General features: G+C 38.1%; 4 protein-coding genes across 6 annotated transcripts; 3 read left to right on the top strand and 1 right to left on the bottom strand.

Annotated features, from left to right (window-relative positions):
- Positions 1–3,348: 3,348 nt before the first annotated feature.
- LOC108817875 (cytokinin dehydrogenase 5) lies at positions 3,349–6,778 on the top strand. Its single transcript, XM_018590696.2, has 5 exons — positions 3,349–4,392; positions 4,477–4,604; positions 4,736–5,002; positions 5,561–5,823; positions 6,262–6,778. The coding sequence occupies exons 1-5, from the start codon at positions 3,801–3,803 to the stop codon at positions 6,608–6,610; spliced, it is 1,599 nt and encodes a 532-aa protein (XP_018446198.1). The 5' UTR covers positions 3,349–3,800; the 3' UTR covers positions 6,611–6,778.
- LOC108817876 (probable ubiquitin-conjugating enzyme E2 16) lies at positions 6,536–8,548 on the bottom strand. 2 transcript variants are annotated; one of them, XR_001944080.2, is made up of 7 exons: positions 8,389–8,548; positions 8,186–8,289; positions 8,006–8,108; positions 7,568–7,631; positions 7,090–7,178; positions 6,865–7,012; positions 6,536–6,675 (listed from the first exon to the last, which is right to left on the bottom strand). XR_001944080.2 is itself a non-coding variant. In XM_018590697.2 (6 exons), exons 1-6 carry the CDS (start codon positions 8,416–8,418, stop codon positions 6,917–6,919), a joined length of 486 nt encoding a protein of 161 aa, XP_018446199.1. In that variant the 5' UTR covers positions 8,419–8,547; the 3' UTR covers positions 6,795–6,916. The 2 variants fall into 2 exon arrangements, 1 of the variants encoding a protein (XP_018446199.1); XM_018590697.2 differs by lacking the exon at positions 6,536–6,675 and having other exon boundaries at positions 6,795–7,012; positions 8,389–8,547.
- Positions 8,549–10,987: 2,439 nt separating this feature from the next.
- LOC108816301 (BEL1-like homeodomain protein 11) lies at positions 10,988–12,684 on the top strand. The gene is made up of 4 exons (XM_018588881.2): positions 10,988–11,408; positions 11,722–12,107; positions 12,202–12,262; positions 12,363–12,684. The coding sequence occupies exons 1-4, from the start codon at positions 11,115–11,117 to the stop codon at positions 12,489–12,491; spliced, it is 870 nt and encodes a 289-aa protein (XP_018444383.1). The 5' UTR covers positions 10,988–11,114; the 3' UTR covers positions 12,492–12,684.
- Positions 12,685–20,154: 7,470 nt separating this feature from the next.
- Positions 20,155–23,207, top strand: LOC108818395 (BEL1-like homeodomain protein 3). Of its 2 annotated transcripts, none has more exons than XM_018591358.2 (5): positions 20,155–20,407; positions 20,801–21,583; positions 21,885–22,261; positions 22,351–22,411; positions 22,504–23,207. In XM_018591358.2, the coding sequence occupies exons 2-5, from the start codon at positions 20,876–20,878 to the stop codon at positions 22,903–22,905; spliced, it is 1,548 nt and encodes a 515-aa protein (XP_018446860.1). In that variant the 5' UTR covers positions 20,155–20,407; positions 20,801–20,875; the 3' UTR covers positions 22,906–23,207. The 2 variants fall into 2 exon arrangements, with proteins under 2 accessions (XP_018446860.1, XP_018446861.1); XM_018591359.2 differs by lacking the exon at positions 20,155–20,407 and adding an exon at positions 20,451–20,625.
- Positions 23,208–24,606: the final 1,399 nt, after the last annotated feature.

Genomic DNA, 24,606 nt, shown 5'->3' with positions numbered 1-24,606 from the left:
TTATCTTGGGTTGCTTGACGTGAGTCTCCAGGACACCACCAAAAAGGGGTGAATTTTTCCTAAACCATTTCCTTAATCCGCTGCGGTGGCTATATTTATTTAATCCGCGTATGTTCCAGCAAAAAATGTCGTGCGACATAAAAATTATGTGGATTTGGGGCCCTTGTCCCGGTTTCCTTTCTGACCTGAGAACTTCTTTTTGTACCGTACAGTCTCGAACCCCTGATCATACATGCTGAGCTCACCCTCTTCCAAGTCTGAGTCCGATGTATCCACGTCAGATGAGTCTGGCTGCAATTCAGAGTTTGATGATTTTGGAGAAGCTGACCCCTTCCTCGGACTGACAGACCGAAGATAGTAAGGAGATGCATTAGACTCTCCTATTACCTTGTCCTTCTCTGTTCCCAGTTTAGACTGCTGACTGATCTCTGTTCGCACTATCTCCTTTTGAAGGGTTGGAGCGGGGTTCCCAGAAACTTCCTTAGCCTGATCAACAACTGTCTCTGGATCTGTAGGATTTGTAAGAGTTGGAACAATCTCCCTCCATTGTTGCTTGGCCTTGTCTTTATCCTTCACCTTCTCCTTAGATCTACCTCTTCTTGTTTTCCTTCCAGTTTGCTCCTCCTTTGGACGTAGAGGGCATTTGGCAATCACATGCTCCTTCGAGTTACAATGCGCGCAGAACTTAGCAATGGAAGGGCAGCGTTTGGAGGAGTGACCGATTTCTTTACACAAGTCACAGACCGGTGGCATCCACAGGCTGCACACCAGGATTCTACAAATCTCTCCTGAATCGAACTTGACGTTGACGGCTTCCGGGAGTGGTTTCCTAGGGTCAATAATAGTGTATACCTTGGCAACCTCCAGGTTAGACTTGTTTTTTGTCTGAGGGTGAAGGTACTTCGGGTGACCCACTAAACTTGCTATGCGCTCTAACCCATCTTCGTTGAAGAAATGGAGTGGAACCTTCCTGAGTTATAACCAGATTGGAGCAGAAGTGAGTTCCGGCTTTGACGGAGTAACTCCCGGTTCCCACTTGTCCACAAACATGGTTTGACCTTCAATCTGCCAGAGACCCTGGTTGATGACCCTCTGCCTTGTAGCTGCGTTTGGTATACGGAAGAGAAACGCAAAACCCTCCATTTTTGAGACTGCGATATCACGGTAATTCTTGCTCCAAATGCCATTTACAATATTATGCAGGGTTCCCTGAGAAGGAGGATCCGAGTAGAACTGGCCCATGACAAACGGTTCCCATGATTTCCTGTGTTTTTCTATCACCGAGTTTGGGATGTTGATGCAGACTTCTCCTGAAGGTAAAGTGAAGGCTTCTCCCTTCTTGGATAGGCGCTTGCCTAGGCCTTTGGCGTGAGCACACCAAGTGTCTGTAGGATCTTTGAGCTTCGACTCTGCAGAGGGGTTTTGATCAGTAACCTTATCTGCGATCTTGACCTCATCCTGAACAGAGAGAGCAGGCTCAGCCGCTACCATTGAATTAGCACCTGCGGGTACAAGCGCAACATTTGCATCTTGCGAGCTCAAAGAGATCATCTTGGCGTCAGCAAAAGCTACTTGAGGAGACATATTGGCCTCTAGACCCTCGGTTAAAGGGAATTTTCCCGTGTGAGGCTCTATGGGAACATACTGGAGCCCGTGACCTTCCTTAGATGGATCTGACACCGAGGTATCGATCACTGTCTTGGTCGGACTGGGTTTCAGGTTGTCGGAGCTCAGCCTGTCGGCACCAGATTGTTGAGCTTCCTTTTCGGCTTGGGAGACGATAGGAGCGTCAGAAACGACCTTGGTTTCAACGAGGAGCTGGGTTTTCCCGGAAGAGTTTGGAACCTCCGTTGAAGGTAACTTCGGAGGAGGCTGCGAATCTTTGATTTCCGCAGGTTGTTGAGCATCCCTTTCGGCCATAGGGTCGATTGGAGCATCGGAAACAACCATGGAGGCATCAAGACTTCGATTTTCTGTCGGGGGGATCTGCTTCTCCGTCGAAGGGATCTTCGGAGGCGGTGGCGATTGAGAATTGGGCGGCGATTTTGACGGAGATTTCTTGGGTTTCTTCTTTTTCATCTTGCTTGACTGAGTGGAGGGCGAGGACTCGGCGAAAAGCCGACGTCTGATGAGACGCCGTTGAGAAGCAGTCGGAGGCACTGTTCCTCTTGAGATCGCCTTGTTTGTCGTGCAGGAGAGAGAGAAAAAGTTACCGTTTGTTCCAAAGAAGATAAACAAAACAGTCGTCAAATCTTGCTAGGCGTTAGATTTCCCCGTTATTTATTCGTCAGAGAAAACCTAAAATAATGTATTTTCACGCCAAAATATTTGTTTTAGAATTAGAGTAACATTCCCACACCAATTTGTATATATTAGTTTAATCGGTTTTAATTAATTATACATGACTCGAGTCACTCGACGAAGAGTAGCTAAAGAAAACTCATATTTAAAAGTAATGCGGAGTCAAAATATTATTATTAAACCATTTCTGACCCCACCTACTACTGTATATCATGCATAGAATATAGATCTTCCCTTACCAAATATAAATTGTTCGCTTTTGTAAAATTAATTTCTAGATAGTTTCAAAAAAAAAAAATTTCTAGATGAAGTCAGGGAGAGAATCTACCGAGTGCAAAGGACTGCAGAAGAAGAATCTATCTTGGTTTATTCTTTTACACAATTTTATGTCTATATAGTGCATATTTTCTCATTGATAAAAAAAGTAACATTTTATTAGAAAATAATCTATCACAAAATTTATTACAAAATATTTTTCGTTCTTTGGTAAAAAAGAATTTTCTTGCTTTTGTTAATTATTTGGGTTATCTAATATTAATCCATTTGAGTGTTTTTACCGTGCAAGTCACCACGTGAACTTCATCTCAGGAGAGAACGGGGCCCATTAGGATTCTCCGTATCCAACTGCGGACCCCCACTCTTTCACCACACACGTGTGACCTCATCCTCTCCCACGTGAATATCCACGTGGCGCTATTTCTTTGCGTTTCACCCATTCCTCCCATGCTCTCCTCCATGACTACACCACATCCTAGTTACAATAGTTTAAAACACTCAAACACCAAATCTATACTCTGCCTCTAATCAAATTTCACTTCCCTATACATCGACATCTTTGATTTTCCTACTATGCTTTGTTCTTGATGTCCCAGACAACTAACTTTTCAATAGTCAAGTCAATGGTTACCTAGCTTTGAGCTCATATAACACGTTTTGATTTGAGAAGTTTGATACTGCCAATGTTGAAGTAGTCAAACCGTAAGTATCCGGTCTACAATGTCTTGCTGAAACATATTATGTGTATATACTACGTAGAATAGTTAATGATACACATCGACACGCAGATATCACACGGCCCTTTTGTTAAAGATGAATTTGTTATTAAGAATATGACGTGATCTTCTCCGGTACAAACTCTTTGTCCTATAAATAGAGAGCCCCTTGTCCTCATATTCTCGACACACACATAAACGCATAAACTCGTTAAACTGTACGAATAAATAGATTTTAATTAGCTCTTTATATTTTTTAATAATATTGTTTTTTCACCCAAACCGAAAAAGAGAGAGAATCTGTGCATGTTGCTCAGAAAATCTTCAAAGTGTAATCTGGGCTTACGTTAGCTCGCACGAACTCCCAAGGATCTCCTATATATGTTTTTCCATTTCCCCATAAAATCTTCCATCAGCTAAAAACATTTTATTATCATTTCTTCTTCTATATATTCCATTCCCCCTTTAGTGTCCTGAGAGACGCATATCTTGATTTCTTGATTCTTGATGACTCGTGAAATGACGTCAAGCTTTCTTATCATGACATTCGCGATTTGTACGCTGATCATAGCCGTTGGTCCGAGCGAGCTCCTCCGCATCGGAGCCATAGACGTCGACGGCCACTTCACCTTCAAGCCTTCCGACTTAGCCTCCGTATCCTCGGACTTCGGTATGCTAAAGTCGGCGGAGGAGCCATTAGCTGTACTTCATCCATCCTCAGCTGAAGACGTGGCACGACTCATCAGAACAGCTTACGGCTCAGCCACGGCGTTTCCGGTCTCAGCCCGTGGCCACGGCCATTCCATAAACGGACAGGCTTCGACAGGGAGGAACGGTGTGGTTGTGGAGATGAGCCACCGCAACAAAGGGACGCCGGAGCCTCTTGTTGAACCCGAGGAAATGTATGTGGACGTTTGGGGTGGAGAGTTATGGGTTGATGTGTTAAAAAAAACGTTGGAGCATGGCTTAGCACCAAAGTCATGGACTGATTACTTGTATCTTTCCGTTGGTGGTACACTCTCCAATGCTGGAATTAGTGGTCAAGCTTTTCACCATGGTCCTCAAATTAGTAACGTCCTTGAGCTAGACGTTGTAACTGGTTAGTATAAAACGTTCAAGTTCATATTTTTGTTTTCTTGAATTGATTTTCAATACTGTAACAAACAAATTGAATCAAAAACAGGGAGAGGAGATGTGATAAGATGTTCGGAAGAAGAGAACACAAGGCTATTCCATGGAGTTCTTGGTGGGTTAGGTCAATTTGGGATCATTACACGAGCACGAATCTCTCTCGAACCTGCTCCCCAAAGGGTAAAAATGTTTCAAAATTTTGATTCTATGTTGTCACGTAATAAAAACTGCCAGGCGGGTCCATGAGTTTTTTTTTAAAATAAATTTATTAAATTTAGTCAATGAAACCCTAAATGATAATCTTGTGACAGGTAAGATGGATAAGAGTGTTGTATTCGAGCTTCGAAGTGTTTACAGAGGACCAGGAGTACTTAATATCTATGCATGGTCAATCAAAGTTTGATTACGTGGAAGGGTTTGTGATCGTGGACGAAGGTCTCGTCAACAACTGGAGATCCTCTTTCTTTTCTCCTCGTAACCCCGTTAAAATTTCCTCCGTTAGTTCTAACGGCTCCGTTCTGTATTGCCTTGAGATCACCAAGAACTACCATGAGTCCGAGTCCGACACCGTTGATCAGGTAAAAGTTTAAGATTTAGTCAAGTTCTCAAAATTTTATTCTAAATTAGATAAAGAGATATATTATTCTTTTTTTATAATGATAAATATCTGGAAGAATTTAACGCTATGCGATTATTGAGGAAATCATGATTAAAAAATTTGTTTTTCTTTTAGTTTATATGATTGAAAGTGGTCTCCATAGTATTTTTGTTGTGTCGGCTTTAATATAATTAGAAAAGGTTTATAATAATTTAAATTAGGAAGAAGACATGAAAAAGAAGCCAGAGAGGATCTACAGAGATCTAGCTTTTCCACCTGAACTATATTATGTTTAGTTTATCACTAGCGAATTAATCATGGTTACTAATTAAGTAGTGGACGGGGTCATGGACCACTCACCAAATAATGATTCCTCTTTAGTCTAATTAAATTTTAATAAAACCAACTCTACTGGAATCTTAACTTATCCTTGGTTTTGGTAGGCTTTAATAGCAAAACAGCTTTTTTATTTTCTCCTTTAACTTTAATTTTCTTATTCCGGTTTAAACAAACTAAAAGTGGGTTTTGTTTGCTCCAGGAAGTAGAGATTTTGATGAAGAGATTAAATTTTATACCAACATCGGTATTCACGACGGATTTGCAATATGTGGATTTTCTAGACCGGGTTCACAAGGCGGAGCTGAAGCTCCGGTCGAAGAATTTATGGGAGGTTCCACACCCATGGCTCAACCTATTTGTACCAAAATCAAGAATCTCTGATTTTGACAAAGGCGTTTTCAAGGGCATTTTGGGGAACAAAACTAGTGGCCCTATCCTTATCTACCCAATGAACAAAGACAAGTAAGTCTCGATCGATATTACCACCGTTTACTTATTTATTTTCGGAAACAAAAGAATAAAACGAGTTTTGCATGCATGCAAAGTTACACTTGTGGGGATTAAATTAGTGGTCCAAGAAAATAAATGTTTTATCGAAACTGTAAAGAACTACTGACACGTGGTACATGGGATTGTCCGAAAAACTTTGTTCACATGTGTATCGAATCGAACCAGCTAAGATTGATAATAACGCATCATCGTCGGCTCATCTTTCTCTTTTGGTTCGTTGTCTGGACGGTCCACATTGGGTCTATTGTTTTTTAGATCCTATAACTAATAATGGTGGTGGGTCCCAGTCGGATTCTACTAAACCAAACCGATCTCAACGACCCTCCCACACACCATTTATTAACTATAGATATTGTCGTGCTGACGTGTTGATCTTTTTGGTGATGCCAGATGGGACAAAAGAAGCTCGGCCGTTACACCGGACGAGGAAGTTTTCTACCTGGTGGCTTTACTGAGATCAGCTTTAACGCACGGTGAGGAAACGCAGAAACTAGAGTATTTGAAAGATCAGAACCGTCGGATCTTGGAGTTCTGTGATGAAGCCAAGATCAGTGTGAAGCAGTACCTTCCTCACCACACAACGCAAGAGGAGTGGGTGGCTCATTATGGAGACAAATGGGATCAGTTTAGAAGCATGAAGGCTGAGTTCGATCCTCGGCATATACTCGCTACCGGTCAGAGAATCTTTCAAAACCCATCTCTGTCTTTGTTTCCTCCACCGTCGTCAGCTTCATGGTGACAGGACGAAATCAGAGGGGAAAAGTAGTAGTTGAGATTATATTCTTCCTGATGTATATATATGACCTAATAGAGAAGCATCAGAGAGATTAGGTTGGGTTATTTTGTTAGTAACGTTTAAAAATTAGAGTTAGGAAGATTCAAGTTAGTAATATGTTACTGTTTAATTTTTCTACATCATCACGGATTTTGAAATGGGTTTAGGGAAGCTTTAAACCCGATTATTATTAAATTAAAATTAGACAACAAACAAACCTCATGACTGTTTTGGATTATTATACATTTATGGTTTTGATGGATAGATGGTTTATACTTTATCATCGTGGAACCACCATCGAGTCTCCTTTGGGGATCTTCCGTTCTTACAATTCTTCACATATCGGTCATTATCGGTCGGTCGTTGCTGGAATCAAGCGAGAGGAAGAAGGTTCATATTTTGCAGAAGAACAAAGAGAGCATAGACTATAGAATCGCATCTACCTTTTCAGTGGAGCTAGAGAGCATGGAGAGAATGCTGATGCAGATAGAACTCACAGTCATCGCTGGAGACCACGAATCATACAGTATATCTACAAGGGATACAAGTGGTTAAATTCTTAAAACATACTATTGAACAATAAAAGCCATGAAACGCAGAATATCCAAACGTTTTAGCAATCTGTATATCTTGCCAACACTGATCATATGATCTTATACTGACAAATGTAGCATTGGACGCTAAAACAAATATCTTAAGGTATGTAACGAGGGTGTCATTCATATTAACGGGCAAGACTTCAGAATAGCTTGGAATGCAAATTCATTTGCACCTTCTTACATTGTTTTGGTCTATATTTACAGTCTCAACCTTTTACTAACGTATCAAAAGCATCAGATAATTAGCCATATCTTGTTTTAAAACAAAAGCGTGTTCAGATGTCTTATCATGTTACAGGAAACAGAGGACAATCTCACGTACCTAAGCAAATATGCCCATTGCTGTAAATGTGAGGATGCAAAGGAGCCGGAGGAAGAAAAATCACCTGTACAGTAAACAAAACATAACAAGGTACCATCTAAGAATTACGATAATTATTATTTATTTGAATTTTCTTTATTTTAGATTTCTATTTTAATTAGGATTATGGTTTTCAAGGTTTTCTTATAAATATATGGTTTTCAGAGTACTTTTTCAATCCTTGTTTTTGACACATCTTGAAAGATCCTAACGAGGTTAAAAACGCTTGGTTTACTTAATAATTTCTTAGACTAAACAAAATATCTTTGCATCTATTTAGTTTCAGCTACGTGGGAAAAAAAACTTATGCCCAAGTCAAACTCGAGTCCAGTATAGAGCAGAGATCAATCAATCCTATAATCTAAGCAGCAAAGTCAGCACTAGGTTGGAAACACTCACTTGCGGCGACTCCATAGGATAGTGCTCGGGAAAATCAACTTGAAGCTGATAGGTCTCGTTCGCGTACAGAGTTCCTGGAGCTCCAATAGCTTCGATTATCCATCTGTAACCAATCGAATTTCACATTTAAAGTTCCATAATTCAATGATTATAAAACATAGGGATCAAATGATGTTGTACCTTTGGAGATTGTCAGTGACCTTGTGTTTGAACCCCGTAGGTGGATTCATCTGCCACTCTACAAGCTCTTTCTGAAGCCTTTTACACGCGATCTTGCTCAGAGCCTTACGCATGTTTTACACACAAAAAAAAAGTCAAAACCCTAAGTCAATGACACAAAAAGAGATAAAAACAGAGGAAGCGAGAGAGAGAGAGAAGGAAACCTTGTGAGAAGGAGCACCAGAACTTGACATGGCTTTGTAGAGATGGAGTGAGAAAGAGATGATCTCCTCTTCGTAGAAGAAGAAGAAGAAAGGAAGGCTCGAGGAAAAATCAGAGGATTTGTGGGGTCCTCTTCTCTGATTGAAGAGATCTCTCTCAGATAATTTCAGATCGCCAGGAGGATGGTCACGATGGTGCCACGTGTACTGTCCTAGGCTTTTTAGATTTATGTTTGTAAGTGTCAGCGATGCAGTCAGAGTTGCTGGATCATGCTGCCGGTGAAACGGTGCAGGGTTATAACGGTCATTTAATCGATACTGCCTGCGTTACCAATACTGCTATACCACATTGTTGTTCGGTGATATACACGAATCATTAATACTTTTAAAAAACTTCTCAAATTTTTTTTTCTTCCGGCAAACTTTTACTCTCTGTATCGTAAAGAGTTTATTTTTAAAAATTTCACATATTAAAAAATAACTAATATATATTTGTTCTTATTAATTTTACATATTGATTCAATTATATTTGTGATATTTAAATTATTTATAAAATTAATAAGTAATACTAAACTTTGAGTAAATATAAATTGTAAATTTCATTAAATTTCTCTCACAACTCGTATCATAATGTAAAGGGGATACACTCTATAAGATGTGGAGCAACTAAAGAAACAGTAAATTATGCGTATTTTGAATGTCTTCCATAACTTATATAGAAAGATAAAGAATATCGTTATTTTTGTATGTCAATCAACACAAATATTTAGACAACAAGGACATATACATTAACTAAAAATGTAAAAAAACATTATTAAATTGGGAGAATTCCTTTAAATCCACTTTAAATTTAGGCTAATCTTTGGGTTCTTCGATTACTTTGAGCAAGTCCACTCGTCCGTTTCAAAGATTATTGACGAAAACATCAAAGAAAAAATGAAACATCCTTTCTAACTTAAAAATTCCACCCAATTTTTTTCATAAACTGAAGGATGATAATTTGATCAATTTAATTTTTAAAATTTCTTTGTTGGTCAAAATAAATAACGCTTAAATAGTGAAACTCTAGTAACTTATTAAACTAGAACTAACAAAATGGGCTAATAAAATGTTTGTATTTAATTGTCTTCTTTTTGCTCTATTAATCGAATGTGGATGAAGAAAATTTTACTTCAAATTTCCAATTAAGAAAAACAAAAATCGGGTTAAGAGGTGTTTTAGACAGTACGTGTTTATAAAACTGTGGAGTGTTATTATAAGATTAATAAATTAAATAGAGCTAGGAATAGGTCATGAATCATAAGTTGAAGACTCGAAGGCCTATCGGATGTGTTGCAAGTTGATGTAGGAATAATGAGAAGCCAAAGCAATGTCTTCAAGATCTTTGCAGTGCCTTCTCAACATCTACGAGTTGTCCTAGTTAGCAGCTACTATCAACGAACATACACATACACTATTCTTAAAGTTTCCATGTTCCTTTGCCTTTATGGCTCAGACGCAGACAAAGTCTCTGAAATTTCCAATAAATAATAGAAATTATGAATTTAATAAAAGACTCTGATTGAACCAGATTTTTTTTTCCTTTTTTTTTACCGAGTTTTGTATATATTTGGTCATTCAATGAGGTTGAAACTCTTATGAAGTATTGAAGAAACATGTTCTCATATGGAAATTTATAGCAACATTTTAAGCTCCAAACTTTAAATTTGAAGAATTGTGGAGTTTATACAGATTATTAATTCCGTTAGCCATAATGATATAATCCTCTCTAGCACCATTAACAGTTCTTAATTTTTAGAATTGTAACCAATCTTAAAGTCTTAACTAAATAGCTAGTTATCAAAGAAGCAATTATTGATATTATACATTTTATTTTTTTTTAGAAAAAAAAGAGTAGTATATAGACATTAATAACATTTGTTTTTTAAAAAGAAATTAACATTTTTGTTTGCATGTGTGTGTCTTTTTCTCTTTTTGTTTTTGTTTTTAACTTCCCAACAAAGTTCGAAGCTCAGAAAGGGAGCTGTGGGTACTGATGCAACAATGCACGATAAGAGGAAGCATTTATGCAAAAAGCCTGTTGTTTCGTGCTCAGAGGAGAGGGACCATATACATATTTAAAATTCCTTCCATTCTTCTTTCGTTTGACAAAGATATACCAAAATATAAATTTATTGGACTGGTGTTAATTAATTGTTCTATTTATTTATTTATTTATTAAGTATTAGTATTAGTAGGGGGGAGGTATAGGTAAGCAATACAAAGTGCTTTTCCTGCAGGCCGCAGCATTGGCTCTTACTCTCTAGGTGCTTCGTGATTTCAAAATCTTCAGTGTTTTCTTACCACAAATAATTGAATATAAAACCAGCTTTGACCACTGATTACCTCGATTAGTGTTTTTCAACGTACGTGACACAATACATGGTCTTCTCGACTAATGGCCTACCTCAGTAAACAACACAAAATCAGTGTAAAACATTCATTTTCGCTAGAAATTCTGAGGTAATCTTGGAATAGACCACTACTAGTTAGTGTAAGTGGTAACTAGCTAGTAGGTTTCAACAGCTACCTCCTCTATAGGCCTAGTCAACATAACACTTCTTTAAAAACAAATATATTTTTTTTCGATTTATATGAGTATGTGGAGCGAATAGAGTAAAGATAACAGTGCCCATAAATTTTTTATTTTCAATACTTTTCTTGACTGGTTTACTCTTCGGATAGAAAACATGGAGGAGTTTAGGGTAAGACACGAGTTTTCATCTCCAACTAGTGTTCCGTTGGATTCGCGATACGTTAAGGCAGTGCGGTGCCTTTTAGAAGAAGTTATCGACATAGGTGGTAGAGAAGTTGATCTTTGCAACGACGTTCTTATCCAACAACTGTTTCCAGGAAGAAGAAGACCCGGTTTTGGCTTGTCCTCTGAGATCAGATCTGAACTATGTAACTCAGGTTTCATGTCTTTGCCTGAGAATCATGAGCTTCATATCAAAATCACCAAGCTTCTCAGTTTGTTGCAACAGGTCAGTCACTATAATCTTGAGGATAATTACTATGGAAGTAATATTTTCCCACTTTGGTTGTATTTATATAAATCCAATTACATAATGTATTCAAAAATCAACAAAACCGTCTAAATTTAAGCTATAAACTCTAATTTTTATATAGCAAATACTAAACACAAATCTGATGCCTAAATTTTGAAAATCTTAACTAAATTTACTAAACAATATGTTGTAGTTTTTTTAATCTATATTTAGTAAGATCTACTTTCCAAATTATCCCAAAGCTTTTCTTCTCTAGTTAAATCCGGTTTATTTTCCCGGTTATCAACAGGTAGATGAAAGGTTTGACATTTACTGCAATCAACTGGAGCAAGTGATATCATCATTTGAGGAAGTAGCAGGAGAAGGATCATCCAAACTATACACCGGTTTAGCACTTCAAGCCATGACTCGACATTTCGGTTCTCTCCAAGAAGCTATCCTCTCTCAGCTCAACTCTCTTCGTAGGAGATTCATCATCTCTCAAGATTTTGTTCCTAAGATCACGACCTCTGGTTTGTCACAGCTCAGCTTGTTTGATGGGAACACTCCATCATCGCTTCAGCTTCTCGGTTGGGTTCAAGGACCTCAGAGGCATGCTTGGAAACCCATCAGAGGCTTGCCTGAAACTTCTGTTGCAATACTCAGAGCTTGGCTCTTTCACCATTTCTTGCATCCGTTAAGTGTTTTCTTGCTGTTTAAGTTAGGTTAGCAATTTAGCATTAAAGATGTGAGAAATAATATTTTGTTTCTTTTTTTGTAATGAAAACAGTTATCCGAGTGATGCAGAGAAGCTGATGTTGGCGTCTCAAACAGGGCTTTCAAAGAACCAAGTATCTTTATCTGAATCTAATCATGCATTGTCTCTTAAACTTTTGTCATCATCAAGAATCTGATTTAGATCATTTTTTGTGTGCTTGTTGGTTGTGTAAGGTATCAAACTGGTTCATAAATGCTCGAGTTCGACTCTGGAAACCAATGATAGAAGAGATGTACAGAGAAGAGTTTGGAGACTCCTCAGATGAATCCATGCAAAGAGAAGGCAATGATGATTCAAACTGACTTAAAGAACAGAGTCTTGCGGCATCTAACTCGATCTTTTGATGAGTTTGTTAGTCACTTTTACAACCTTATGTCTATCTTAACTCTTTCCAAAAACAAGCACTGTAATGTGAACTGGACTCGAGTTTCTTCGCTTCACTTAGTTTTTGTTATGTCATGAAAAGAAAAATGTTCTAGTTCTTGTTGATATGTCCTTGTTGAGCTATACCAGAAGCATGAATCTTAAGGATTCTCATTCTAGAGTCGGCATTACACAATGTGATCTCTAAAAAGTACACCTTATTCATTAGGAGATACTATAAATCAGAACAAGAAGTATGCAAGGAAAAAAAAAAGTGAACCTTACTTTATGATCACGAGCATATCTAAACATCCGTCTCATTAACAATGAATTATCTTTTAAGTATTTAACTACAAGCGCGCTAGAAACAACCTACGTGGAAAAGAAAAAGAAAAAATTATCTTATCATAAGAGCACCTCTAACAAAGAATTTTAAAGAAGTTTTAAGGTGAATTTCTCAGAAAAAAAGAAAAGAGAGTAGAGAAGAGTTCTAATGTTTAGACTTTTCAGAACCCCATTAAAACTTAATATGACACTTATAAATAATAGATTGATTGGATTTTTGTTTTACCATTAACGTTTAATTATCTAATTACAATTCATTAGAATATTAATTCTTTTTCTGTTTAAAAAACTCTTTGGATTTTTTATTGTTGGAAGTGCTCTAGCCAAAGAAAAGACCTGTTATACAAACTCTTAAGGTTGCTAACCATCAAAAATGTGAATGGATGTTGCTAGCGGTTTGGTAACACAAAGTCGATTCATATATCACCGTCCCATGTCGTGCACATCATCACTGGCATCAGAACTATATTTCGATTGAAGACATAATATATAAATTTAATATCTAATTTGATATATATATATATATATATATATATATATATATATATATATATATATATTTATTGTAACAAAATACTTCTTTTTAACAAATTCATGGGAACATATGAAACTTTTTACATAAACTAATGGGATCAAATGCCAAATTTTGATTAAATATTATAATAATTAGAAAAAAAATGTGAACTAATTTTTTTTTCCAATTTTACTGGGATCACTTGACTCCACATGTCCCTATCTACTTCCATCCACGTGCATCATCACCAAACCAAGCATATTCATCACCATCTTTTTTTTTTTTTTTTCCGTCAATTTTTTTTTATATTGAAAAAGGCAGAGCCCATAACACTATCAAAGCCCAAGTCCGACAACCATGGACCCGAGCCCAAACCGAAAGACACTTAAAACAGTAGAAAAAAAGAAAATGGGCTAAAGGCCCAAATCGAGCCCACTGATTTGCGGAAACCCTAGCCCCCATCTCTACCTCTGCCTCCAATCGATGGATTCGCCGGAACGGCGTCTTAACAGAAGCAACCAACTCGTCGACCTTCATCACCGGTGGTCCTCCGTCGAGATCGTCAATCGGACATACCGAGAACTCTTCAGAACCACCAACTCGTTTCCTCGGGAGTAAATCCCGACATCACAGCCTCCACTATCTTCTCTTGTCGGTGGAAGCTTCATCGGAAAGTTCCTCATCTGCTGAGATCTCATCCGGACTAATCTTCATCCACCGCACCGACAAGACCAACAAACCAAACACCCTTCACCACAAACACCCAAAAGTACACCGGGTTACAAAAGCGACAGCGCGGAGCTTTGTTAGCCTCCGCTCTCCGTAACCAAGAGCCGGCGGAGACGAGTCTGACGAAGACTCTCTTCCCGGTAGCTAGAGCCGGCGACGGTGGAGCTAAGGAAGCCTCCACCTTCCGGAGAAGACCACACACAGCCATGCAAGCCGCTCCCTCTCCACCAGAAGCCTTCAAACGAGAGCGTCGTTGCTCCACAATCCAACCGCCGTTAGAGGTAGATGCGTACTCAGAGCTCGGACAAGGCGCTCGTTGAAAGCGCGGCGAAGACGGAGCCAAGGAGACTAAATACAACCGACGAACTAGGATTCCGGCGCCGGCACGGATGCTCACGCGCCGTCCGGACGCCGAACCCAAAAAATCGCACTTCTCTCTTTTCTCTCTCTTGATTCTCTCTCCTCTTTCTATTCATCACCATCTTAAGTTATCATTTATTTATTATTGTTATTGTTATTTCAAAATTGATCTCTTGGAACTTGGTACATACTCATGTTAGTTTTGGATTCAGTTCTTTTGAGAACTAAATTATCACTAATTGACCGCACATATCCATTAAGAGAAGTAGACAAGCAAGGAAACAAGAGATCTAACACTAAACACCCTAGATCTTCACTTAATCACTCTAATCATCCTAGTCCATGAATCCAAAAGGTAACTACTCACTAATAGACATGAATAACCCAAAACCCATGGACGATTGAAGGTTAATCATGCTTAGTGGTCAAGATTGATCAATAATCACAAGAGATAGAGATGAAAAGAAGCTCAAGATTAAGTTTTTCACCAAAATAGCTAATGTGATTACAAAGAAAACAAGATATGATAACTTTTAGATCTAAAGTGTATTTATACTAAGCTAAAACTCGAACTGGGTCAACCCAACAACCCTGGACCGACCCAAATAGAAAGTGGACTGTCTGTTTTAAGCTTTGGCCGCAGTCTCCTCAGGGCCGCGAAACTAGGCCGCGATATGCATACCAAGGCCGCGACCCTCTGCTTCCTGCGATGACAGCCCGCGAAACACTCTGTCGAACTCGTCGAGATCTCGTCGCAGACTGTCTTCACCCGCGGTGGTTGCCTGCAGTCGTCATGGTTTGTCGCAGCCTTCATTTGCCCGCGAAAGTCCCCTGCTACCGCACCATTGCTCACCATTTGGACGTTTCATGACTTCTTAAGCTCCAAAATCTGATTAGTACTTCTCCAAACCTGAAAACACATAAACACCATGCAATGCAACCTAGACAAACCTAAACACTAACTTAAATAATCAAAATAAATGCAAAATGGATAGTTAAAACCATGAAATACACAAGATATCAGTGCACATTATCAAGCCAAGCATATTCATCACTGTCTTAAGTTATCTACTTATTATTGTTATTATTATTTCAAAACTAATTTATTAGAGTTTGGTATATATTCACATCAATTTTGGATTTTATTTTTTTAGAAACTAAATTATCATTATTTGGTTAATCTGGTTTTGGGCTTTCATCCACATGGTTAACATATTAAGTTGTAATAAAATGATTAGTCCAACCTCTGGCATTAATCAAAAAATATTTTAAACTCGGATCATGCAATATGATACAGTTTTGGGCTAATTCACTTTATACCACTAAATGTATTCTTTTGAAAATCGATCGGATCAGCCAATATGACATATCCAAAAAAGATTAATCATTTCAAAACTCATCATAATTTGAGAGAATCACATTTTTCTCTTGCACTGAAAATCTTCATTAACATTAGAAAGTTAACCACATAAATTCAGTGGAATGGTATGACGAACTTAAAAAGGTGATAAACCTCCTGAATTTGAAACTTACTATAAATATACCTATTTGTATAATCAGATGACATAAATCTTTCTTTTCATTGCGAGTAAACGACCTGTTTTGCGTTGGTAAACACATTCCTCAGAAATTAGTGGGTTGGATTGGTCCGTTGAATAACCTTAGATTATCAAAAATAAAACATTAAAAAATTACACATTAACGGAATATCTAAGCCGGCAAGCGTCGTAAAAACATCCTGAGACAAAAACCAATTGGCATCTAGCCATCTACAATTCCTTGGAGCCACAAACCGGCGGATGAAACCAAACCCCGGAGACTAAACAAAACAAAGAAGCCGAACTTTACTGGAAACACATTTATTTGACCTATTTTAGAAAGTTTAATTATTTGATATTTTAGTGTGTTCATTTCCCCCATATTCCACCTGCCGTTTACTAACTCTACATTAAAATTATGTTTATCCAAATAAAAGAATAATAACTCATGAATATAAATGCATAATCTACTTTTGTTAATACATTGATTCTCCTCGAAAGGTTTGTGTCGGCTGTTCCAATCCATTACAAACTGAGACTCAAAAAGTTGATAAAATAAATAAATGAAACAAAATAGTACAGAAGGAAAATAAAAATAAACATTAATTAGTATTGAAACAAAGCCGTTAGCTTCCTTCCGTTAGCGTCCACAAGGCAATTTCGCGTCGAAGTCTTTTGTTTTTGGCAACTTGCACCAACCTCGCGTCCAACACATCTACCTTATTTATTTCATTTTTTCATCATTTCTATTTATTATTTATTACACAACCTCCATAGATCCCTTGGGACAAAGAATCGACCTATCAGAAGGCTCAAAACACTTGCAAATTTATTGTTTTGAATAAATACTTTTCTAATGTCCTACATATCTAATTATTATGAATAGTGTTTTATCCTCATGTCACATATAATACTAGATGATTTAAATCATTTATGAAAATATTTTTTTGTTAGTCAAAAGTTGGATTTTCTTTACAAGGAAGGAATTGTGTAATCACCAACTGGTTGTTAAGGCCCTTTAATCCCTCGATTAAGCAATTGAGCAGACACACTTTTTTTTTTTTTTTTTTTTTTTTTTTTTTTTGATATCTCTGGTGTCTAGGCAGCCACTTTCCCAAATATCCCCGAAGGGGTCCAGCGCCCCAGCAGTAAGGATGTTAAATCGCTGTGGCCGGGTTTCGAAGCTGGGTGGCGGGCACCTCAGCCGAGGTTCCATTACCACCAGGCTACGAAGCCCGGTTAAAACTGTTTAGGGTTAACTTTTTATAGTGACTAGCCCCACCGCTTGCGCGGCCCCAAATCCAGGAAATCCTTCCCCTCCGGCTTGGACCTACGGATTAATGTATATTCCGCTTGCCCCTACTCGTATGGGGAAACCCCTCCGGCTTGGACCTACGGTTGGTATACACCGCTTGCCCCTACTCGTATGAGGAAGGATTTATTTGGAGAGGCATAGTACCACCCTGCTGTCCCCGAGTATCGAACTAGCGACCTCGAGTAGTCATGTGTGAGAAGATTCGCTGGACCACTAGGCCACCAACGCTTCTCAAAACTGTTTAGGGTTAACTTTTTATAGTGACTAGCCCCACCGCTTGCGCGGCCCCAAATCCAGGAAATCCTTCCCCTCCGGCTTGGACCTACGGATTAATGTATATTCCGCTTGCCCCTACTCGTATGGGGAAACCCCTCCGGCTTGGACCTACGGTTGGTATACACCGCTTGCCCCTACTCGTATGAGGAAGGATTTATTTGGAGAGGCATAGTACCACCCTGCTGTCCCCGAGTATCGAACTAGCGACCTCGAGTAGTCATGTGTGAGAAGATTCGTTGGGACCACTAGGCCACCAACGCTTCTCAAAACTGTTTAGGGTTAACTTTTTATAGTGACTAGCCCCACCGCTTGCGCGGCCCCAAATCCAGGAAATCCTTCCCCTCCGGCTTGGACCTACGGATTAATGTATATTCCGCTTGCCCCTACTCGTATGGGGAAACCCCTCCGGCTTGGACCTACGGTTGGTATACACCGCTTGCCCCTACTCGTATGAGGAAGGATTTATTTGGAGAGGCATAGTACCACCCTGCTGTCCCCGAGTATCGAACTAGCGACCTCGAGTAGTCATGTGTGAGAAGATTCGCTGGGACCACTAGGCCACCAACGCTTCTCAAAACTGTTTAGGGTTAACTTTTTATAGTGACTAGCCCCACCGCTTGCGCGGCCCCAAATCCAGGAAATCCTTCCCCTCCGGCTTGGACCTAGGGATTAATGTATATTCCGCTTGCCCCTACTCGTATGGGGAAACCCCTCCGGCTTGGACCTACGGTTGGTATACACCGCTTGCCCCTACTCGTATGAGGAAGGATTTATTTGGAGAGGCATAGTACCACCCTGCTGTCCCCGAGTATCGAACTAGCGACCTCGAGTAGTCATGTGTGAGAAGATTCGCTGGGACCACTAGGCCACCAACGCTTCTCAAAACTGTTTAGGGTTAACTTTTTATAGTGACTAGCCCCACCGCTTGCGCGGCCCCAAATCCAGGAAATCCTTCCCCTCCGGCTTGGACCTACGGATTAATGTATATTCCGCTTGCCCCTACTCGTATGGGGAAACCCCTCCGGCTTGGACCTACGGTTGGTATACACCGCTTGCCCCTACTCGTATGAGGAAGGATTTATTTGGAGAGGCATAGTACCACCCTGCTGTCCCCGAGTATCGAACTAGCGACCTCGAGTAGTCATGTGTGAGAAGATTCGCTGGGACCACTAGGCCACCAACGCTTCTCAAACTGTTTAGGGTTAACTTTTTATAGTGACTAGCCCCACCGCTTGCGCGGCCCCAAATCCAGGAAATCCTTCCCCTCCGGCTTGGACCTACGGATTAATGTATATTCCGCTTGCCCCTACTCGTATGGGGAAACCCCTCCGGCTTGGACCTACGGTTGGTATACACCGCTTGCCCCTACTCGTATGAGGAAGGATTTATTTGGAGAGGCATAGTACCACCCTGCTGTCCCCGAGTATCGAACTAGCGACCTCGAGTAGTCATGTGTGAGAAGATTCGCTGGGACCACTAGGCCACCAACGCTTCTCAAAAATTTCTCTAGACTACTTCCCACAGACACACTTCTTCCTCAAATAACACTTCTGGCAAATCAAATTCTTTAGACTACCTCCCACAGAAAATTTCTCTAGCTCCAAGGGTGGTTTGGCAATTTAATATTAATATTTAATAAACTGATTTGTTGACATTTTCTCCGTTTGTATTTACTAATGTTGTAAAATAAAAAGTACAGAAAATATGAAATTGGAGTTATTTAATTTCCTCCTTTGCACGTCACTTAATAAGAAATGCGTGCCCGATGTATGACGCAAACATAACACGTATAACTTGTATAAATAGTATTTATACGCTAAAATGCTTATTTGATTTAAATTACAAATGTATAGACACCATTATGATCGCTTTAACAATTACTCCATGTATCATGTCACGTAACACATGTTTCATGCTGACTTATAAACAGGGATTTGCAATTATATATGAAATAAAAATATATGTTGTTGGTTCACACTAACTTATAATGAGTTTATCATAACAACTAAGACTAATTTGAGATGCTCTAGTTAACAACTCAATCAAACTTTGGTGGACAAATTTAATAGTAAAACTATTCAACGGATGCTTGAATTTGTGTCCAAGCTATTAAACTTCTAAACAAAAGAAAATAAATAAATAAGAAATTCAACTCTTTTTTTTTTTAAATACCATTTGTTTATTCTGTTTATCTGAATATACGCACCAAGTCATTAGTCAAGTCAATGATATTCGTTTCATTTCAATAATTTTAGTCTCTATATCGATAGTTTGATTTAAAAATGTGTATAAAGTCGTATTTTGCGAAAATATTCTCTATTATCTTCAATAATCCATACACAAAAATAAATAAAATGAATTTTCTGCTTCACGCGTGGTACTCTCTAAATGGTTGGCACAGAAAAAAACCAGAATAATATTAATAAAATGTGATATAGAAGCTTCTTTGGTTCGGATAAATAAAATATTACTGGTAGAGATTGTCAAATTTTCTCCATAGATTATTATGGTATTGGTTGATATTCGTTAAAGATTTTTTTTTTTAATTTAAAATCGGGTGTTTGTTGTCGAGGTTCCAATGATAAGATGGGTTGGTTCTTGTTCTTTGTGAGTGATACACACAAAAAAGTAGAGAATAATTTTGTTTATTATATAATTGCAATAATTGATCGTCTCTTGGGATTGGGTGTCTTCATCTCTTTTTGTCTTCGACTATTACGAAGTTCTTCTCTTTTCTTGTGTTCCCTGATTCAGAGCCACATCCACAATCTCTCTCAGGTTCTTGATTGAAAGCTATGATTAATCTGTATTGTGTTTCTTCTTCTTTTTTTTTTAAATAAAGCTTTCCTCTTTTGGAAAGAAATGATCATCTTCTCAACATAGCACATGAAAATAAAAACATCATCAGACGATAATAAACACTTTTTATTATATATGGATCTTTCATGATTTCATCATCCTCTGCTTTTTGCGTCACTGTAATTGATGTGGAAAAGGTTTCTTCTACATAAAGATTAGGGTTTTAATTCTTTCCTAGTTTAGAAATTTCTGGGTTTCATTTCTTTTAGTTTTCTTGAATTTTTTTCCATCTGTAGTAGCGGCGTGGGAATACGATGTTTTAACAAAGAATCTTGTTTCTAACTTACACGTCTCTCTCTCTTTCTCTTACAGGGAATCTTGTTTTCAGACAAGAGATCAGTTGGATGAGATAAGAGACTCACTGTAATAGAAAATAATAAAAAATACATGGCGGTTTATTACCCAACTAGTGTCGGCATGCAACCTCTGTACCAAGAAGAATCCATCTACCTCAACGAACAACAACAACAAGCTTCTACTTCCTCCGCCGCATCTTTCTCCGGCGTAGGCGGTCTCCATATCCCTAACTCCGGTGGTGCTGTACCAAACGAGATGGTTTTTATCCCGCCAACAAGCGATACAGGCCTCACCGGAAACGTAACGGTTTCAAGCAACGATCTAAGCTTTCAAGGAGGAGGACTTTCGTTGAGCCTCGGTAACCAGATCCAATACCACCATTACCAGAACCTCTCGAACCAATTGAATTACGGTAATGATGAGAATGGGAAGAGCTTGAGTCATCATCACCATCAGTCTGAGCAAACTCCTTCCACTGGTGGTTACAGCAATGGAGTTGGATTCTACAACAACTACCGCTACGAGACATCAGGGTTTGTGAGCAGCGTTCTAAGATCACGATACCTTAAACAAACACAACAGTTGCTAGACGAAGTTGTTAGTGTCAGGAAAGATATGAAACTGGGTGATAGTAGTAACAAGAAGACCAAGAACAACAAAGATTACAAATGTCAAGACTTTACTAATGGGTCGAGTGATAACAACAGAGAAAACGACAAGTTGCAAGAGGAGTTATCTCCTCAAGAACGTCAAGATCTTCAGAGCAAGAAGAACAAGCTCTTAACAATGGCCGATGAGGTACATTAAATTTAATCAAAAGCCACAATGTTTAACGATGTTTGTGAAGTTTTCCGAATTTCCACCTTAAAATTAATTGGTGATAGATAAATTCGTTATATATTAATTTCGGTTCTTTAAATATGTTTTATATGAAATCTTTGATGATTGTTTTTGAATAAATATTTGTAGGTAGATAAAAGATTTAAAAAAGTAGACTAAATAATCAATACATGTATTTTTTTCTAACCGATTTTAAAGTTGGATTATCTGTAGGCATTACATTGATGTTGTATGATTGTTTTTTGAAAACTTTGCACAGGTAGATAAAAGGTATAACCAATACTACCACCAAATGGAGGCTCTAGCGTCATCTTTCGAGATAGTAACAGGTCTTGGAGCAGCCAAGCCTTACACATCAGTGGCTCTAAACAGAATCTCTCGCCATTTCCGCTGCTTGCGGGACGCGATAAAAGAGCAGATTCAGGTGATCAGAGGGAAGCTTGGGGAGAAAGAGACGTCTGAAGAACAAGGGGAGAGGATACCACGTCTTAGGTATTTAGATCAGAGGTTGAGACAACAGAGAGCTTTGCATCAACAGCTTGGAATGGTTAGACCATCTTGGAGACCACAAAGAGGCTTACCTGAAAACTCTGTCTCTATACTCCGCGCTTGGCTCTTTGAGCATTTTCTTCATCCGTAAGTCTTTGATTAAGAGTTTTAACACATATACATTCTTGCTTCTCTTTGCTTAGTTAATAAACAGTTCTAAATTATTTTTTTTGTAGATATCCTAAGGAATCAGAGAAGATCATGCTTGCTAAGCAGACAGGACTATCTAAAAACCAGGTAACACAGAAGGCTGAGATGTTTACATTTGTTGTTTGTTTCATCTTTGGTCTTGCTTTGATTTTGAGTGGTTCTTGAAAATATATATTTAGGTTGCGAACTGGTTTATTAACGCGAGAGTTCGGCTATGGAAGCCGATGATAGAAGAGATGTATAAAGAAGAGTTTGGTGATGCATCAGAGTTACTCTCTAACTCTAATCAAGACAAGAACAAAATGCAGGAAACATCTCAGCTCAAACACGAAGACTCTTCTTCTTCACAGCAACAACATTTCAACAACAACAACATTGCATATACTACTACATCTTCTGCTGAAGAAAACCTTGTCTTCACAGATCCAAAACCAGGTCGTGCTACTGCTACTGGTGATTACGACAGCTTGATGAACTATCAAGGGTTCGGTGTGGATGATTACAATCGCTACATTGGCCTTGGAAACCAGCAAGATGGCAGATTCTCTAATCCCCATCAGTTACACGACTTTGTCGTCTGAAATAAAGTTCACGAGCTTTTACCAAGCTCAAGAACTGGCATTTGGGAGCATGATTCTTGAAGCGCAAGAAAAGCGCTTTTCACATTTTTATATACATAGGGGATATAATATACAACACCATATAAAATCTGTAATGTTTCATGGTGGCATATATTTGTCAAAAAACTGTAGGTGTTAGTCCTTTACATGTGTACATGAAATTGAGACTTATATACACTTCGGTAAGCAATTATTGTAATGTTTTGTGTTTAATCTTCATGGGTGGTATAAAACAAATACTTTTGCAAGTGTGAAAACATAAACATATCTGTAAGTTTGGAGCATGTATAAGCTTCTCTTGTTTTTGTAGTGTCTATTACTCCCAACAATTTGATTTAGGCGATTGAAAAAAATACTTCATATATGTTTCTCAGACCATTGATATAACTAGATGCTACTTAATAACATATCAGTATTAAGTGGTTACAGAGAGAAACAGTAAGATACACCACTCTTACTGCTACTATAAACATGTGAAAAACTATTAAACTGAACCAGGACTGCTTCTTACAAGATCTTTCCCGTCAGTCAACGCTTTAACAACATTTCTCATGGACGGTCTGTTCCCTGGCCTTTTGACAGTACACTGAAGCGCCAGGTCTGTAAGTAGAATTGCTTGTTCTCTAAGCTTTGCATCCATAAGCTCATCCACTAGCGCTGGATCAACGACTCGACCAATAGTATCATCCTCGTAGCTGCTCAGTACAGATCTGACCCAACAAGGAAAGGCCTTCTTCTTCTTCTTCTTCCTTGTCGAGGGCATGAGAATCTTCTGTCTTGACTCTTCCTCTTTTGCAGCAGAGAAAAACCAAAGCAAGTGCAAAAACCAAAGCAAGCGCAGAGAGAAATGAACAAACCGCTATAAGGGCAATGTTCCAGCATCTATGTTTGTTGGCTTCCTGACGTTTGCAAGTTCTAAACTTCTTACGGGTCACTGCACTTACTGAGGAAGAAGGTTGAATGCAGAGGTCTGGATTTCCCGAAAATATTGATGAATTATTGATCAGTTTTACCAATATAGGACCCATGAACTGATTATTCTAGACATCAAGCTGTAATGAACAAAGATTTTGAAGAACCCATAAAGGCACTGTAAACTTATTGTTGGATAGCATTATTTCTTGATATTATCACCTACATTTTGACTTTAATCAATCATAATTTACTAATCAATTACTATTACAAAATCTCACATTTAAAAAATATATTTTATTATTTTTTACTTATATTTTTATTAATTTTTACTTCTATTTTTGTTAATTTTTACTTATATTTTTATTAATTTTTACTTATATTTTTATTAATTTTTACTTAAATTTTTATATAATTTTATTAAAATTTCTATGTAAACATAATTTTTGTTTATTTGATAATAATAATAATAATAATATTCACAAAAACATTAGTATTGCGTATATAACTTTTATTAATAAATACTAAGATGTTTTTCGCGATACGCGTGGATAATTAATCTTTAAATTTTATAATTAATTTTATATATGAATATCAAATATTTTACAACTAGGTGTTTTGTCCGCACATGCGCGCATATTCGTTTTACTAATAATTGTTAATATATATATATTATGATTTAAACATCATGATAATTTATTCTTTGTATTGTTAATCATTTTAGTTTTTTTCGATTTTTATTTCGGTCTA

This window comes from Raphanus sativus, chromosome 7 (genome assembly GCF_000801105.2).
Source record: "Raphanus sativus cultivar WK10039 chromosome 7, ASM80110v3, whole genome shotgun sequence".
Lineage (NCBI taxonomy): Eukaryota > Viridiplantae > Streptophyta > Magnoliopsida > Brassicales > Brassicaceae > Raphanus > Raphanus sativus.
This window is presented reverse-complemented; position numbering and strand designations above follow the sequence as displayed.

Bases quoted from the DNA above. Each gene is read 5' to 3' on its own strand.
- LOC108817875 (XM_018590696.2), top strand. From the start codon at position 3,801: ATGACTCGTGAAATGACGTCAAGCTTTCTTATCATGACATTCGCGATT. The intron at 4,393-4,476 runs GTTAGTATAAAA...AATCAAAAACAG, and splicing joins TGAGCTAGACGTTGTAACTG to GGAGAGGAGATGTGATAAGA. The intron at 4,605-4,735 runs GTAAAAATGTTT...ATCTTGTGACAG, and splicing joins TCGAACCTGCTCCCCAAAGG to GTAAGATGGATAAGAGTGTT.
- LOC108818395 (XM_018591358.2), top strand. From the start codon at position 20,876: ATGGCGGTTTATTACCCAACTAGTGTCGGCATGCAACCTCTGTACCAA. The intron at 21,584-21,884 runs GTACATTAAATT...AACTTTGCACAG, and splicing joins TCTTAACAATGGCCGATGAG to GTAGATAAAAGGTATAACCA. The intron at 22,262-22,350 runs GTAAGTCTTTGA...TTTTTTTTGTAG, and splicing joins TTTGAGCATTTTCTTCATCC to ATATCCTAAGGAATCAGAGA.
- LOC108817876 (XM_018590697.2), bottom strand. From the start codon at position 8,418: ATGTCAAGTTCTGGTGCTCCTTCTCACAAG. The intron at 7,632-8,005 runs GTGAGTGTTTCC...TTTACTGTACAG, and splicing joins ATCCTATGGAGTCGCCGCAA to GTGATTTTTCTTCCTCCGGC. The intron at 7,013-7,089 runs GTAGATGCGATT...GCTTGATTCCAG, and splicing joins TCTCTAGCTCCACTGAAAAG to CAACGACCGACCGATAATGA.
- LOC108816301 (XM_018588881.2), top strand. From the start codon at position 11,115: ATGGAGGAGTTTAGGGTAAGACACGAGTTTTCATCTCCAACTAGTGTT. The intron at 12,108-12,201 runs GTTAAGTGTTTT...TAATGAAAACAG, and splicing joins TTTCACCATTTCTTGCATCC to TTATCCGAGTGATGCAGAGA. The intron at 12,263-12,362 runs GTATCTTTATCT...TGGTTGTGTAAG, and splicing joins CAGGGCTTTCAAAGAACCAA to GTATCAAACTGGTTCATAAA.